The sequence below is a fragment of the Cherax quadricarinatus genome, chromosome 10 (genome assembly GCF_038502225.1).
Source record: "Cherax quadricarinatus isolate ZL_2023a chromosome 10, ASM3850222v1, whole genome shotgun sequence".
NCBI classification, from domain to species: domain Eukaryota; kingdom Metazoa; phylum Arthropoda; class Malacostraca; order Decapoda; family Parastacidae; genus Cherax; species Cherax quadricarinatus.
In genome coordinates, this window is record NC_091301.1 from 2,812,824 (window position 1) to 2,827,152 (window position 14,329).

A 14,329-nucleotide genomic window follows, 5' to 3' on the forward strand; every position below is an offset into this window, starting at 1 on the left:
CACTGCAGTTACTCTTACTATTGTTTTCACCTCCTAATGATTACAATAATAATAATAATAATAATAATAATAATAATAATAATAATAATAATAATAATAATAATAATAATAATAATAATAATAATAATAATAATAATAATTATTATTATTATTATTATTGTTATATTATTATTATTATTATTATTATTATTATTATTATTATTATTATTATTATTATTATTATTATTATTATTATTATTAACGCTATTACTACTATAATTACTACTGCTACTGTTGCTGCTACTACTACTGTTACTACTATTACTACTGCTACTGCTGCTATTGCTACTACTGCTACTACCAATTCTGCTACTACTGCTGCTGCTTCTAATAATAATAATAATAATAATAATAATAATAATAATAATAATAATAATAATAATAAATACAAGCGTAATGATACATATCATTAGTCACATTAACCCTCAGATAAATGCTCCAGAGTTCAGAATAACATCATCATACATCCCCTGACAGACGGCTCATCATCAGCAATAATTTCCTAAATCTAGTGCTGTGTAGAATCAGTGTTGTCGTGGCTGAGCGTAGGGACCACACCTACGCTATCAAGACTTGTTGAAGCAGTGGGGGATGCTGGCGGGGGCCTGCAGGAGCTGAGCCCGACGGAGCTTCTCCATGTTCTCCAGCAGGAGGGTGTTGGAGGGCTCCTGGGCGTGTGCCTTCAGGTAGTGCCTCCAGGCCAGTGTATACTCCCCCTGCAATGTTAGAAGAAAGGGTCGAGGCTTAGGACATCCATGTTCACGGATGTTAGACTGTTAAGAATTTCGGGAAAAGAGACGTGCAGCAAAAAGACCTTTATTGGTGTCTATATTAGAGACATTTATCAGGGACTTTAAGTGCTCGATGAAGCGTCTTCGACTACGCCATACTTCAACCGCAGGAAGAATTTGCTTTTATCATATGATACATCGCAATAACCGCTGTTTTCTATCACTGCCAACTGCTGTCAGCACTAAGTAGCCTGAAGGTGATGCATCAGCAGCAGTAAACCTAACAAAAAGTTATGTCTAGAATAAATAAATATAAACCACTGCCGACAATAATAATGATGAGAAAACGTAAGTTGCATAAAGAGCATTTACATGGAGAAGCTCTATCAAGTCACGTAGAGCTTGGTAAAGCTCTACGTAAAGGGAATCGTTATCCTAATCAAAGCTTGCTCTACAGGGTATACCTTTCCTTCACTAGGGCCAGCATCTCAGCAATACAGAGGCCAGTTTTTACAAGACCTTTCTTAGTATGGTCACTGGTTAACAATGATCACTATAGGCTGGGCTTCTGTCTTGATGTTATGACTTGGCGTGTACAGGACAGACATCGATTGTTTAGGCAATAATACAACCTGAGGGACGTGACCTATGGTTACTCTCACAATCACAATAGATCTTCAAGGCAAATAAAAATGGAATCAGATTCCTTTAAATGAGGCATCGGTAGGAAAAATTATTATAAATAATCGGAGGCTAATTCCAGTGCAGAAAAGTGCCACTGATGCTGCCACCTACAACGCACCTTTGTATGATACAACGCTCCGAGATTGACGTGAACGTGAGTGAACGTAGGTTCCAGCTGCACAGCGAGAAGGTAACTCTGTAACAGACAATACCAGCTGTATCATTAATGACGCCGTATTTTAAATAAAATAAAAAAAAAAAAAATTTCCAGATTACATAATTTCTCTCTCTCTCTCTCTCTCTCTTTATATATATATATATATATATATATATATATATATATATATATATATATATATATATATATATATATATATATATATATATATATATATATATATATATATATATATATATATATATATAAATATATATATATATATATATATATATATATATATATATATATATATATATATATATATATATATATATATATATATATATATATATATATATATATATATATATATTATATATATTATATATATATTTTATATATATATATATATATATATATATATATATATATATATATATATATATATATATATATATATATATATAAACATAGTTTGAGTCCTTTAGTGAATGTTCGCATGCAGACACCTGAAGGAGGAGAAAGTGCCAAAATCTTGATCACCTGGGCGGCCTGGTCGTTACTGTGGTGGTCACTGAGAAGGTCACCGTAGTGGGCGTAGAGGCGGGCACAGAGAGTGGGCGGGGTGGAGCAGTTGTGGGCGGCGCGGTGGGCGAGAGAGAGGGCGTCCTGGGTGTGGTTAGTGGAAGTGTAGAGCAGTGAGAGCTGGAAGAGAGCTTCCAGGTGAGCTGGATCACGGCTCAGCACCTGCTGTAGCAACTCCTCACTCTGCAGGTAACACCGCTGCTGTTGCTTCACCTGCGCCTATCACCATTATTATTATTATTATTATTATTATTATTATTATTATTATTATTATTATTATTATTATTATTATTATTATTATTGTCGTCATTCTGTAAGTTTCTATCTTTCTAAAGTTTTTATCTGTTTCAGTCGATCTCTCTATCTTTCTATGGTTCCCTGTCTATATTTCTAACTACCTATAACCTTCCCTCGTTTAGCTAATACTGGGTGATGATCGCTGAATTTTGATATGGAGTGGAAGAGGAACCATCACATGTAAGGATGAGTTACGTTGTCTTCCGTGGCGGACCGGTAAGCCAGTGGAACACCTCGGTTAGATGACCACAGACTCCACGGAGCGGGTCTTGATGTGCCTAAGACCCACGCCAGGAAATCAACAATTTTCCTGACAGGGAAAACACCACCACCACCACTACCAGCCTCCCTCACTGCAGTGACAAGAGAATAGGAAAATAAAAGTCGCAATTAGTTGTAGTTATTAAATAATTGCTAACCCGCTCTTTAAAGGGGAAACTTTAAACGACGTTTTGATCTGTCGAGGACGTTCGTCAAGCCACATGTGATAGAAACGTCATCTAAACTCCTCTCTACAAAACGTGGGTTATTTGACAAGGAAAAAAAAAGTGGGTAATAGTGGTGGTTTGTTTGTCAGGAAACGGGACAAGCGTCTCCCGTGACAAGTTTTTGTTGCGTGGTAACCTGGTTAATGAATCATCCGCTGCCTTACCTGAGCTACTCCTAATAAACCCAAGTTAAAACAGCAACAGAAGACAACCACCTGGTAGTGTCACAAGATGATGATTCCCTTACTGTTACCTATAACATGTGGTAATAGAAAGAGCTAAAACTAACCAGGTAGACCCTTGAGGAGAGGCTCTCTGGGTGGTGCGTCAACACGGTCCTGAAAGCGCTCTCAGCTTCCTCCAGACGACCCGTGTTCAGATACAGCTTACCCAGACTCTCTCCTGTCTCAGCCTCCCACGACACCGCCAGTGCTCTGTGAGGTAAATTGATAGGGAGGTTAGCAGGGTAAGGGTTTCGCGAGGCAAGTAGGAGTTGTGAACTATCTGCTAAGTCAAGGAGAGATTCATTAAGAGGCGCCTGAGTTTATTTTCGTAAGGTAAAGTCTAAATTCACCTTACGAAAATTGACAAAACAAATGCGGTAATAATTATGGACGCGGTAGATTATAGGGGAAAAATAACGTATTATTAGAAGACATTGGAACTGACTTGCCCATTAAGCTTGATAAAGCTCTTCTCCAGCGAAGCGTTGTCTTGGTCAAGGCTTGATCCGTACTAAACGTCCCCTAAATGACTCAAACAGATTCGTGGTGTTGTGGTAATGGTGTTACATGCAGAGACGTAGTGCCCGTAGATGCTAATATAAAGCAACAAATTGTGGAACAAGCTTGAACTGGGACAACGTTTCACCCTGTATAGAGCTTCATTAAGTCATAACGAAGCTCTACCCCTACCATAACGCAGTCATCATGGAAATGATATCAGCCATTCGTCTGCAAACAGGAGACAGGTTGGTAGACATTTTGAGAGTGAAGATGTTGCTGGAGCTTCACGTAAATTCAGACTTATTTTGAATTTCAGTCGTTAGTTCAGAAGCAAAAAAAAAAAAAAGTCCAGCAAATAGGGTGAGATTTCAGTGTATTTGTAATTGATTATATTGAAAATAAGTAAAATACAAAAAAAAATTTTGTATTAATGTTGGTAGAATTACCGACAATATGTTGTTTAAAAGGGCACAAGTGCTGTGTACAGTTCTCATTACTTGTGAGAATGTCTGCATAACAGCAAACAAAAGTTATCAATAAAAGAATACAAAAGTAAATAAAAGTATACAAAAGTACTCAATAATAGCATACAAAAGTACTCAATAATAGCATACAAAAGTACTCAATAATAGCATGCAAAAGTACTCAAAAGTATACAAAAGTACTCAATAAAAGCATACAAAAGTACTCAATAAAAGCATGCAAAAGTACTCAAAAGTATACAAAAGTACTCAATAAAAGCATACAAAAGTACTCAATAAAAGCATACAAAAGTATTCAATAAAAGCATACAAAAGTACTCAATAAAAGCATACAAAAGTACTCAAAAGTATACAAAAGTACTCAATAATAGCATACAAAAGTACTCAAAAGTATACAAAAGTACTCAATAAAAGCATACAAAAGTACTCAATAAAAGCATACAAAAGTACTCAAAAGTATACAAAAGTACTCAATAAAAGCATACAAAAATACTCAATAAAAGCATACAAAAGTACTCAATAAAAGCATACAAAAGTACTCAATAAAAGCATACAAAAGTACTCAATAAAAGCATACAAAAGTACTCAAAAGTACTCAATAAAAGCATACAAAAGTACTCAATAATGGCATACAAAAGTACTCAATAATAGCATACAAAAGTACTCAATAATGGCATACAAAAGTACTCAATAATAGCATACAAAAGTACTCAATAATAGGATACAAAAGTACTCAAAAGTATACAAAAGTACTCAACAAAAGCATACAAAAGTACTTAAAAGCATACAAAAGTACTCTAAAGTATACAAAAGTACTCAATAAAAGCATACAAAAGTACTTAATAAAAGCATACAAAAGCACTCAATAATAGCATACAAAAGTACTCAATAATAGCACACAAAGGTACTCAACAATAGCATTCAAAAGTACTCAATAATAGCATACAAAAGTACTCAATAATAGCATACAAAAGTACTCAATAATAGTATACAAAAACAATAAAATCATGAAAAAGTACTCAATAATAGCATACAAAAATACATAATAAGAACATCCAAAAGTACTCAATAATAACATACAAAAATATTCAATAAAAGCAAACAAAAGTACTTAATAATAGCATAAAAAAATAGTCAATAATAACATACAAAAGTACTTAACAATAGCATTCAAAAACACTCAATAAAATCATGCAAAAGTACTCAATAAAAGCATACAAAAGTACTCAACAATAGCATACAAAAGTACTCAATAAAAGCACGCAAAAGTACTCAATAATAGCAAACAAAAATACTCAATAATAGCATACAAAAGTACTCAATAATAGCATACAAAAGTACTCAATAATAGCATGATACAAGTCAGGCTTTACTGGGTGGAACAATTCACTGGCAAGAGGATGTTTGGTAATGTGTTGATCCGTCTTCAGCTGGCCACACGATGATGCTCCGAGACGGACCGAAACGTTGCCTATGTATCATTGTGGATTATTATTATTATTTTAAAGGAGGAGAAACGTAAGTTACTGACCTCTTGTAGAGCATTTCTGCCTGGTTGTTGCGGTGGAGGGTCGCCAGGAGCGTAGCAGTGTTGACTAGCGTCTCCCTGTGTTGTGGGTCCAACAGGAGCGCTGTCTGGTAGTGCTGCAGTGCTGCCTCACCACGACCTGTCCACCACCAACACAGGTTACACTCGTCACCACCAACACAGGTTACAATCGTCACTACCAACACAGGTTACAATCGACACCACCAACACAGGTTGCAATCGTCACCACCAACACAGGTTACAATCGTCACCACCAACACAGGTTACAATCGTCACCACCAACAGAGGTTACACTCGTCACCACCAACACAGGTTACAATCGTCACTACCAACACAGGTTACAATCGTCACCACCAACACAGGTTGCAATCGTCACCACCAACACAGGTTACAATCGTCTCCACCAACACAGGTTACAATCGTCACCACCAACACAGGTTACAATCGTCACCACCAACACAGGTTACAATCGTCACCACCAACACAGGTTACAATCGTCACCACCAACACAGATTACAATCGTCACTACCAACACAGGTTACAATCGTCACCACCAACACAGGTTACAATCGTCACCACCAACACAGGTTACAATCGTCACCACCAACACAGGTTACAATTGTCACTACCAACACAGGTTACAATCGTCATCACCAACACAGGTTACAATCGTCACCACCAACACAGGTTACAATCGTCACTACCAACACAGGTTACAATCGTCACCACCAACATAGGTTACAATCGTCACCACCAACACATTACAATCGTCACCACCAACACAGGTTACAATCGTCACCACCAACACAGGTTACAATCGTCACTACCAACACAGGTTACAATCGTCACCACCAACACAGGTTACAATCGTCACCACCAACACAGGTTACAATCGTCACTACCAACACAGGTTACAATCGTCACCACCAGCACAGGTAACAATCGTTACCACCAACACAGGTTACAATCGTCACCACCAACACAGGTTACAATCGTCACCACCAACACAGGTTACAATCGTCACCAACAACACAGATTACAATCGTCACTACCAACACAGGTTACAATCGTCACCACCAACATAAGTTACAATCGTCACCACCAACACAGGTTACAATCGTCACCACCAACACAGGTTACAATCGTCACCACCAACACAGGTTACAATCGTCACTACCAACACAGGTTACAATCGTCACCACCAACACAGGTTACAATCGTCACCACCAACACAGGTTACAATCGTCACCAACACAGGTTACAATCGTCACTACCAACACAAGTTACAATCGTCACTACCAACACAGGTTACAATCGTCACTACCAACACTATATCACTGGAGACATTAGAAGTAATCAGTCCCTCAGCCTTGGCCGGTGGCTGTCAGTCCTTCAGCCTTGGCAGGTGACTGTCAGTCTCTCAGCCTTGGCAGGTGGCTGTCAGTCGCTCAGCCTTGGCAGGTGGCTGTCAGTCTCTCAGCCTTGGCAGGTGGCTATCAGTCTCTCAGCCTTGGCAGGTGGCTGTCATTCCCTCATCAACTTGTCGGTATTGTATATCGTCAGTAATACGATACTAGAAAAGAAAATTGGGTGCCACAGCAAGACCAGCCAAGTGTTGTACTCTCCACTCCGAATACCATCGCAAGTACGTTCCGCAGGAACAAAATACCAACAGCTTCGTGGGCAAGGTGAGGCTACACCTACAGCCTTGTGGACAAGGTGTGGCTACACCTACAGCTTCGTGGGCAAGGTGTGGCTACACCAGCAGCCTCATTGTCAAGGAGTGGCTACACCTACAACTTTAAAATTAGCTGGTTAGGTACAAGAAGAGGTGTTGGCGGAAGTGAGTTGCAAAAGCCTAGCATCGGCCAGTGGGTCTGTTGCTGCGATGTTCCCTTTTTCTTGTGTTCTGGTGTACAGAGATCAACATAACCTATGTATGAACTATGATGAACTTCTTCCTTCTCCTCCTCGCAGAAAAAGTCAGTTGTTACACTGTGGTGAATATAGACGACTTCATTATATATTTTTTCACTATTACCACCTCGGGTTCAATACTTCTTCCCCCCCTCCCCACACACACACACTCCGGGAGGAATCAATTTGCTTTGAAGTTATCTGGGTAAGAGTTTCTTCTGGAGAGCTCAAAGTCTGCACGAGATTGCCCTGCTGGAGGTATCCACGAATCATATTTTCTTTCGATTTCTTCTGACGGATTTTTTTTTTGGGGGTGAATTTAAATTGCTCTGGAATTTTAGAAATACGTCATTTGAAGGTCGATGAAAAATTCCCGGATATTAAGGTGTGGACTAACCTGGTGATGGCTAGATTTTGGGCACGGATTCCGAAGGAGAACTCTATGTCATTATGGTGAGAGTTAACTAGATTTATCTGAAGAATATAAATCATGCACATAACCTCAGTTAACAGTAGAAGAAAGCGAGCGAGAGTAATTATATTCTCCTGTTAGGAGAACTTGCTTTCTCCAAAGCTAGGAACTAACACAGCGAGTCTCGGTAAAGATTTAGTCCACGGAACACTATATCAACAGCCAGAGCCATTATCCACTCCTCAGTTAATGATGTGCCCTCAATAAAAATAGTCCGACCACTCTTAAAAATTTTGAGTTCCCCCCTCAAAATATATATATATATATATATATATATATATATATATATATATATATATATATATATATATATATATATATATATATATATATATATATATATATATATATATATATATATATATATATATATATATAAACGTCTTATAAATAAAAATTCTTGTCTCCAAATACAAAAATCTAAATTTAAATGGCGTTTTAATCTTATAAACTGTTACTTGGGTGCATAAGAATTTTCCTCTTGAATCCTGAAGACGGTGACTGACCTTATCACCGAAATACTGATAATTTTAATGAATTCAATAACACACACAAAAAAAGCTAGTCTTGCCTGCTACCTTGAAGAATGTATGAAGGGTGTTTTCTTGGGGGTCAACGCCCCCCTGAGGTCCTGTCCCAGACCAGTCTTGACTGACTGACGTGTCTTGACCGAACTTTCTTTGAGTCAGCTGATTTATCGAAATAATGTGAAAATATCAGCTATCAGAAATAAGAAACACTTCTCAGAAAAATAATTAGTGCAAGAGAGAGAGAAAATAATAATACAATAAAATAATAAAAAGAACAGCAATAATAATAATAATAATAATAATAATAATAATAATAATAATAATAATAATAATAATAATAATAATAATAATAATGATAATGGGGGACGAACAGAGAGAACATAAACATCACATTGAAAGAGGGAGGTAAGAGAGGCTTCCAGCAGGTGCCAGGTGAGGGTAGACCGGCAGGTGCCAGGTGAGGGTAGACCGGCAGGTGCCAGGTGAGGGTAGACCGGCAGGTGCCAGGTGAGGGTGGACCAGCAGACATAAGAATCTCAAGTCTACTCTAACCTCCGGAGGTAATATGTCTGACTGCTGGTTGGAAGTTATTGTACAACAAGGGTCACTTCGGATCACTGTTAGAAAAGGCTGCAGTAAGGAATATCTTCAATAAATTATGTCTGGTTACACATAGTATAGTTGCATTCTCCAGAGGCCTATATTAATAATAATAATAATTATTTTATTATTTTTATTATTATTATTATTACTGTTATTATTATTGATATTATTATTAACCCCTTCCTTGGCTCAAAATAATAATAATAATAATAATAATAATAATAATAATAATAATAATAATAATAATAATAATAATAATAATAATAATAATAATAATAATAATAATAAAATAATAATACAGAATAATAATAATGATAATTTGCAGGAATCGGAGCAATAATTGCAACATCTGTAAGATAAATAACAATCAGTACTAAAATGGCTGCATTAAGAACGATGAACAACGCTGAAGAGAAATGTCATCATTGGGGAGAAGGTGAAGCAAAGGTGAAGTATAGCATGGCTTCAGTTAGTTACGGTTGTGCAGTGTTCCCCTCAGTGCTCCAGGAAGAAGGAAGAGGGGAAGAGAGAGAGAGAGAGAGAGAGAGAGAGAGAGAGAGAGAGAGAGAGAGAGAGAGAGAGAGGTGAATGTGGTAGGGAGAGAGATACGTAGGCTGAATGGGAATGGGAGAGATGAGAAATGTAAGGGAGAGAAAGAATTAAAGGAGGGAAGGTAAGGGAGAAAGCAATAAAAAAAAGAGAAAGGAGGCTGAGAGAAAGCCAGGAAGATACGACAGATGGAAAGTGAATAATGAGAAACAGACGAAAGACAGAAACGAATAATTAAATCGACAGTTACGAAGAAAGGTATACGACTTAAAGAGGAGAATATGTAGGCAGGTGAAAGCTAGCGTGTTCACTGACCGCTCTTCTGCAGGAAGGCGGCGTAGTTGTTATATACAGCTGGGTCTGTGCTACGTGCTGCCAGCAGCGACAAGTGCAGGTTCTCCGCCTCAGTGTAGCGTCCAGTGTCCCTGTAGAGTCCAGCCAGTATAGATACGGCTTCAGTGTTGGTGGAGTCGTACCTCAGGCTCTCCTCCAACAGCGCCACCGCCTCTCCAACACGGCCCTGCTGTCTTGTGACGGAGAGATGAAAAGTATCATAGAGAGGTACAAGAGGCTTTTGGTACAAAGCCATGATTGTAGATGGTGTGGGAATATCATCTACCATCATGGTGGATATCAAACTTTATTATGCAGGACGTTCCGGTCTGGATGGAGTTTTAGCAAGTCATACTGGAAATCAGACTGAAAAAATACGGTGATGATTGTTGTCTAGAAAGGTTAAAGGCTTATTTAATACGTCTCTTTAATCCACTGAGGTGCTGGAAGGAGGAAATGAAAGCTACTTTTCTCCTTCAAAAGTTACGCACCTTCAACACCACTTTCTTGCCTCTTGACAACGAGGAGAGGGATAAAGGAAATAACTGCAGCCTCGTGCATCTAAGCTTAAGCTTCTTAACAGACGACGGAACGGAGAAGCTTGTTGGAATAAAGAAAAGAAGGGTACACAAACAAAAACGAAGTCGGGGGAAAACAAAAACGATGGTTATGCCACTCTACTAAGTACACCTTTCTAGTACTGTGTAAGGCTCCCAGAGCAGCTTGAATTCTTCGTGTCATGGATTCAGCAAAGTGGTAGAAATATTCCTTAGAGATTCTGGTTAATGTTGATATGATACCATCACACAGTTGCTGCAGATTTATCGGCTGCACATTCATGCTGCGAGTCTCCCGTTCCACCACATCATTAAAGTTTACGTCATGACACTATCATCTGCATGGCGCAGCAGAAATCGTGATTCGTTAGACCAGGCGACTTTTTTCCCACGCTTCAACTCACCAGTTTTGGTAAGCTTGAGCCTACTGTAGCCTCAGTTTCCTGTTCTTAGCTGAATGGGCTACAGCTGCTGCTGTAGCCCATTCAGTGAGGCTCTTCTGTATACTGCCATTGTAACGAGGTACTTGAGTTACTGTGTCTTCCCTATCAGCTTGAACCAGTCTGGCCATTCTTCTCTGACCTCTCTCATTAACATGGCGCTTTCACACGAATCCCTGTAAACTCTAGAGATTGTTGTGCGTGAAAATTCCAGAAGATCAACAGTTTTTGAGATACTTAAGGCAGCCCATCTGGCACCAACAATCATTCCGTGGTCAAAGTCACTTAGAAAACACTTTTCTGCCCATTCTGTTGTTTGATCTGAGCAAGAACCGAACCTCCTGACCATGTCTGTGTGTTTTTAGTCACTGGGATGCTGCCATGTGACTGGATGATTAGATAATTGCATTACCGAGCAGATATACAGGTGCACACCTTTATATATTTTGGTAGAATTACCATCAATATGTAAAGTAAAAGGACACAAGTGCAACTAATGTGACATTTTATTGTGGGAACGTTTCGCTCTCCAGGAACTTTGTCAAGCTTGACAAAGTTCGTGGAGAGCGAAACGTTGCCACAATAAAATGTCACATTAATTGCACTTGTGTCCTTTTACTTTACAAGATGTACACCTGCTCGTTATTGCGCACCTTACACCCTTATACACTGAGTGTATAAGGGTGTAATATTTTGTCCAAGATTGAGAAAAAACTGAACAGGCTGACATAAATAAAATTTCAGCCACATTAGAAATCACACTACAAGAAACAGAAACTCTTGCAATTTCGGCTTTAACTTTTAACAATGCACTGCAATGTGAGGTGGTACGATCAAGAGCTTTTCATCAGCGTTGTCATGACTGTAGCTGTTGCAAGTTCATGCAAGCATGAAGCAGCTGCTGCCAGTTCTTGACAACATGAGTCATTGGAATATATGTGCGTCAGTGAATGAAGAAACTGCAGTAAGTTGCAAAGTTGATTCGAGTTGCAGGTTAGGTAATATGAAATTAATTATATTATGTGGATGTAGTAAATTGACGTGGGTGTTGGGATTGGCGAGGTGCTAATTGCATCTGCTGGGTGAGGTTGTAGGAGGCGTGGGCGAGATACTTGCTGCGTGAACTGGGCAGGGGTACTTATTGCCTAAGGTGGGCGAGATACTTACTGCCTGAGGTGGGCGAGGTACTTACTGCCTGAGGTGGGCGAGGTACTTACTGCCTAAGGTGGGCGAGGTACTTACTGCCTGAGGTGGGCGAGGTACTTACTGCCTGAGGTGGGCGAGATACTTACTGCCTGAGGTGGGCGAGGTACTTACTGCCTGAGGTGGGCGAGGTACTTACTGCCTGAGGTGGGCGAGGTACTTACTGCCTGAGGTGGGCGAGGTACTTACTGCCTAAGGTGGGCGAGGTACTTACTGCCTGAGGTGGGCGAGGTTGTAAAAAGCGTGAGAGTGGCGGGGATGTGCCTTCAGCGCCAACCAGAAATGTTTCTCAGCTTGGGAAGTGTTCTTGACCAGAGTTCCCAGGTTATTGTGGGCGCTGGAATGTCTTGGCCACAGCCTGAGGGACAAACACAAACTTCTCTTATTTCTTCGTGTATATATATATATATATATATATATATATATATATATATATACATATATATATATATATATATATATATATATAAATATATATTTTATTTTTATTATTATTATCACACTGGCCGATTCCCACCAAGGCAGGGTGGCCCGAAAAAGAAAAACTTTCACCTTCATTCACTCCATCACTGTCTTGCCAGAAGGGTGCTTTACACTACAGTTTTTAAACTGCAACATTAACATTAACATTAACATATATATATATATATATATATATATATATATATATATATATATATATATATATATATATATATATATATATATATATATATATATATGATGTCACCGTGGTTGTTTAATATATTTATAGATGGGATTGTAAGAGAAGTAAATGCGAGGGTCTTGGCAAGAGGTGTGGAGTTAAAAGATAAAGAATCACACATAAAGTGGGAGTTGTCACAGTTGCTCTTTGCTGATGACACTGTGCTCTTGGGAGATTCTGAAGAGAAGTTGCAGAGATTGGTGGATGAATTTGGTAGGGTATGCAAAAGAAGAAAATTAAAAGTGAATACAGGAAAGAGTAAGGTTATGAGGATAACAAAAAGATTAGGTGATGAAAGATTGGATATCAGATTGGAGGGAGAGAGTATGGAGGAGGTGAATGTATTCAGATATTTGGGAGTGGACGTGTCAGCGGATGGGTCTATGAAAGATGAGGTGAATCATAGAATTGATGAGGGGAAAAGGGTGAGTGGTGCACTTAGGAGTCTGTGGAGACAAAGAACTTTGTCCTTGGAGGCAAAGAGGGGAATGTATAAGAGTATAGTTTTACCAACGCTCTTATATGGGTGTGAAGCATGGGTGATGAATGTTGCAGCGAGGAGAAGGCTGGAGGCAGTGGAGATGTCATGTCTGAGGGCAATGTGTGGTGTGAATATAATGCAGAGAATTCGTAGTTTGGAAGTTAGGAGGAGGTGCGGGATTACCAAAACTGTTGTCCAGAGGGCTGAGGAAGGATTGTTGAGGTGGTTCGGACATGTAGAGAGAATGGAGCGAAACAGAATGACTTCAAGAGTGTATCAGTCTGTAGTGGAAGGAAGGCGGGGTAGGGGTCGGCCTAGGAAAGGTTGGAGGGAGGGGGTAAAGGAGGTTTTGTGTGCGAGGGGCTTGGACTTCCAGCAGGCATGCGTGAGCGTGTTTGATAGGAGTGAATGGAGACAAATGGTTTTTAATACTTGACGTGCTGTTGGAGTGTGAACAAAGTAACATTTATGAAGGGATTCAGGGAAACCGGCAGGCCGGACTTGAGTCCTGGAGATTGGAAGTACAGTGCCAGCACTCTGAAGAAGGGGTGTTAATGTTGCAGTTTAAAAACTGTAGTGTAAAGCACCCTTCTGGCAAGACAGTGATGGAGTGAATGATGGTGAAAGTTTTTCTTTTTCGGGCCACCCTGCCTTGGTGGGAATCGGCCAGTGTGATAATATATATATATATATATATATATATATATATATATATATATATATATATATATATATATATATATATATATATATATATATATATATATATATATATATATATATATATATATATATATA

At 38.8% G+C, this 14,329-nt stretch overlaps 1 protein-coding gene across 1 annotated transcript in view; it reads right to left on the bottom strand.

The window, feature by feature from the left end:
* Positions 1-277: 277 nt before the first annotated feature.
* Positions 278-14,329, bottom strand: part of LOC128687862 (protein O-mannosyl-transferase TMTC1) — a 53,916-nt gene continuing 39,864 nt past the window's right edge. The window contains exons 11-17 of the mRNA XM_070083836.1: positions 12,559-12,702; positions 10,127-10,338; positions 5,723-5,858; positions 3,274-3,418; positions 2,158-2,418; positions 1,573-1,650; positions 278-755 (exon numbers count right to left, since the gene is read on the bottom strand). Of these exons, the coding sequence (XP_069939937.1) occupies positions 606-755; positions 1,573-1,650; positions 2,158-2,418; positions 3,274-3,418; positions 5,723-5,858; positions 10,127-10,338; positions 12,559-12,702 (1,126 nt within the window). The 3' untranslated portion in view covers positions 278-605. The remainder of the gene's footprint in view (positions 756-1,572; positions 1,651-2,157; positions 2,419-3,273; positions 3,419-5,722; positions 5,859-10,126; positions 10,339-12,558; positions 12,703-14,329) is intronic.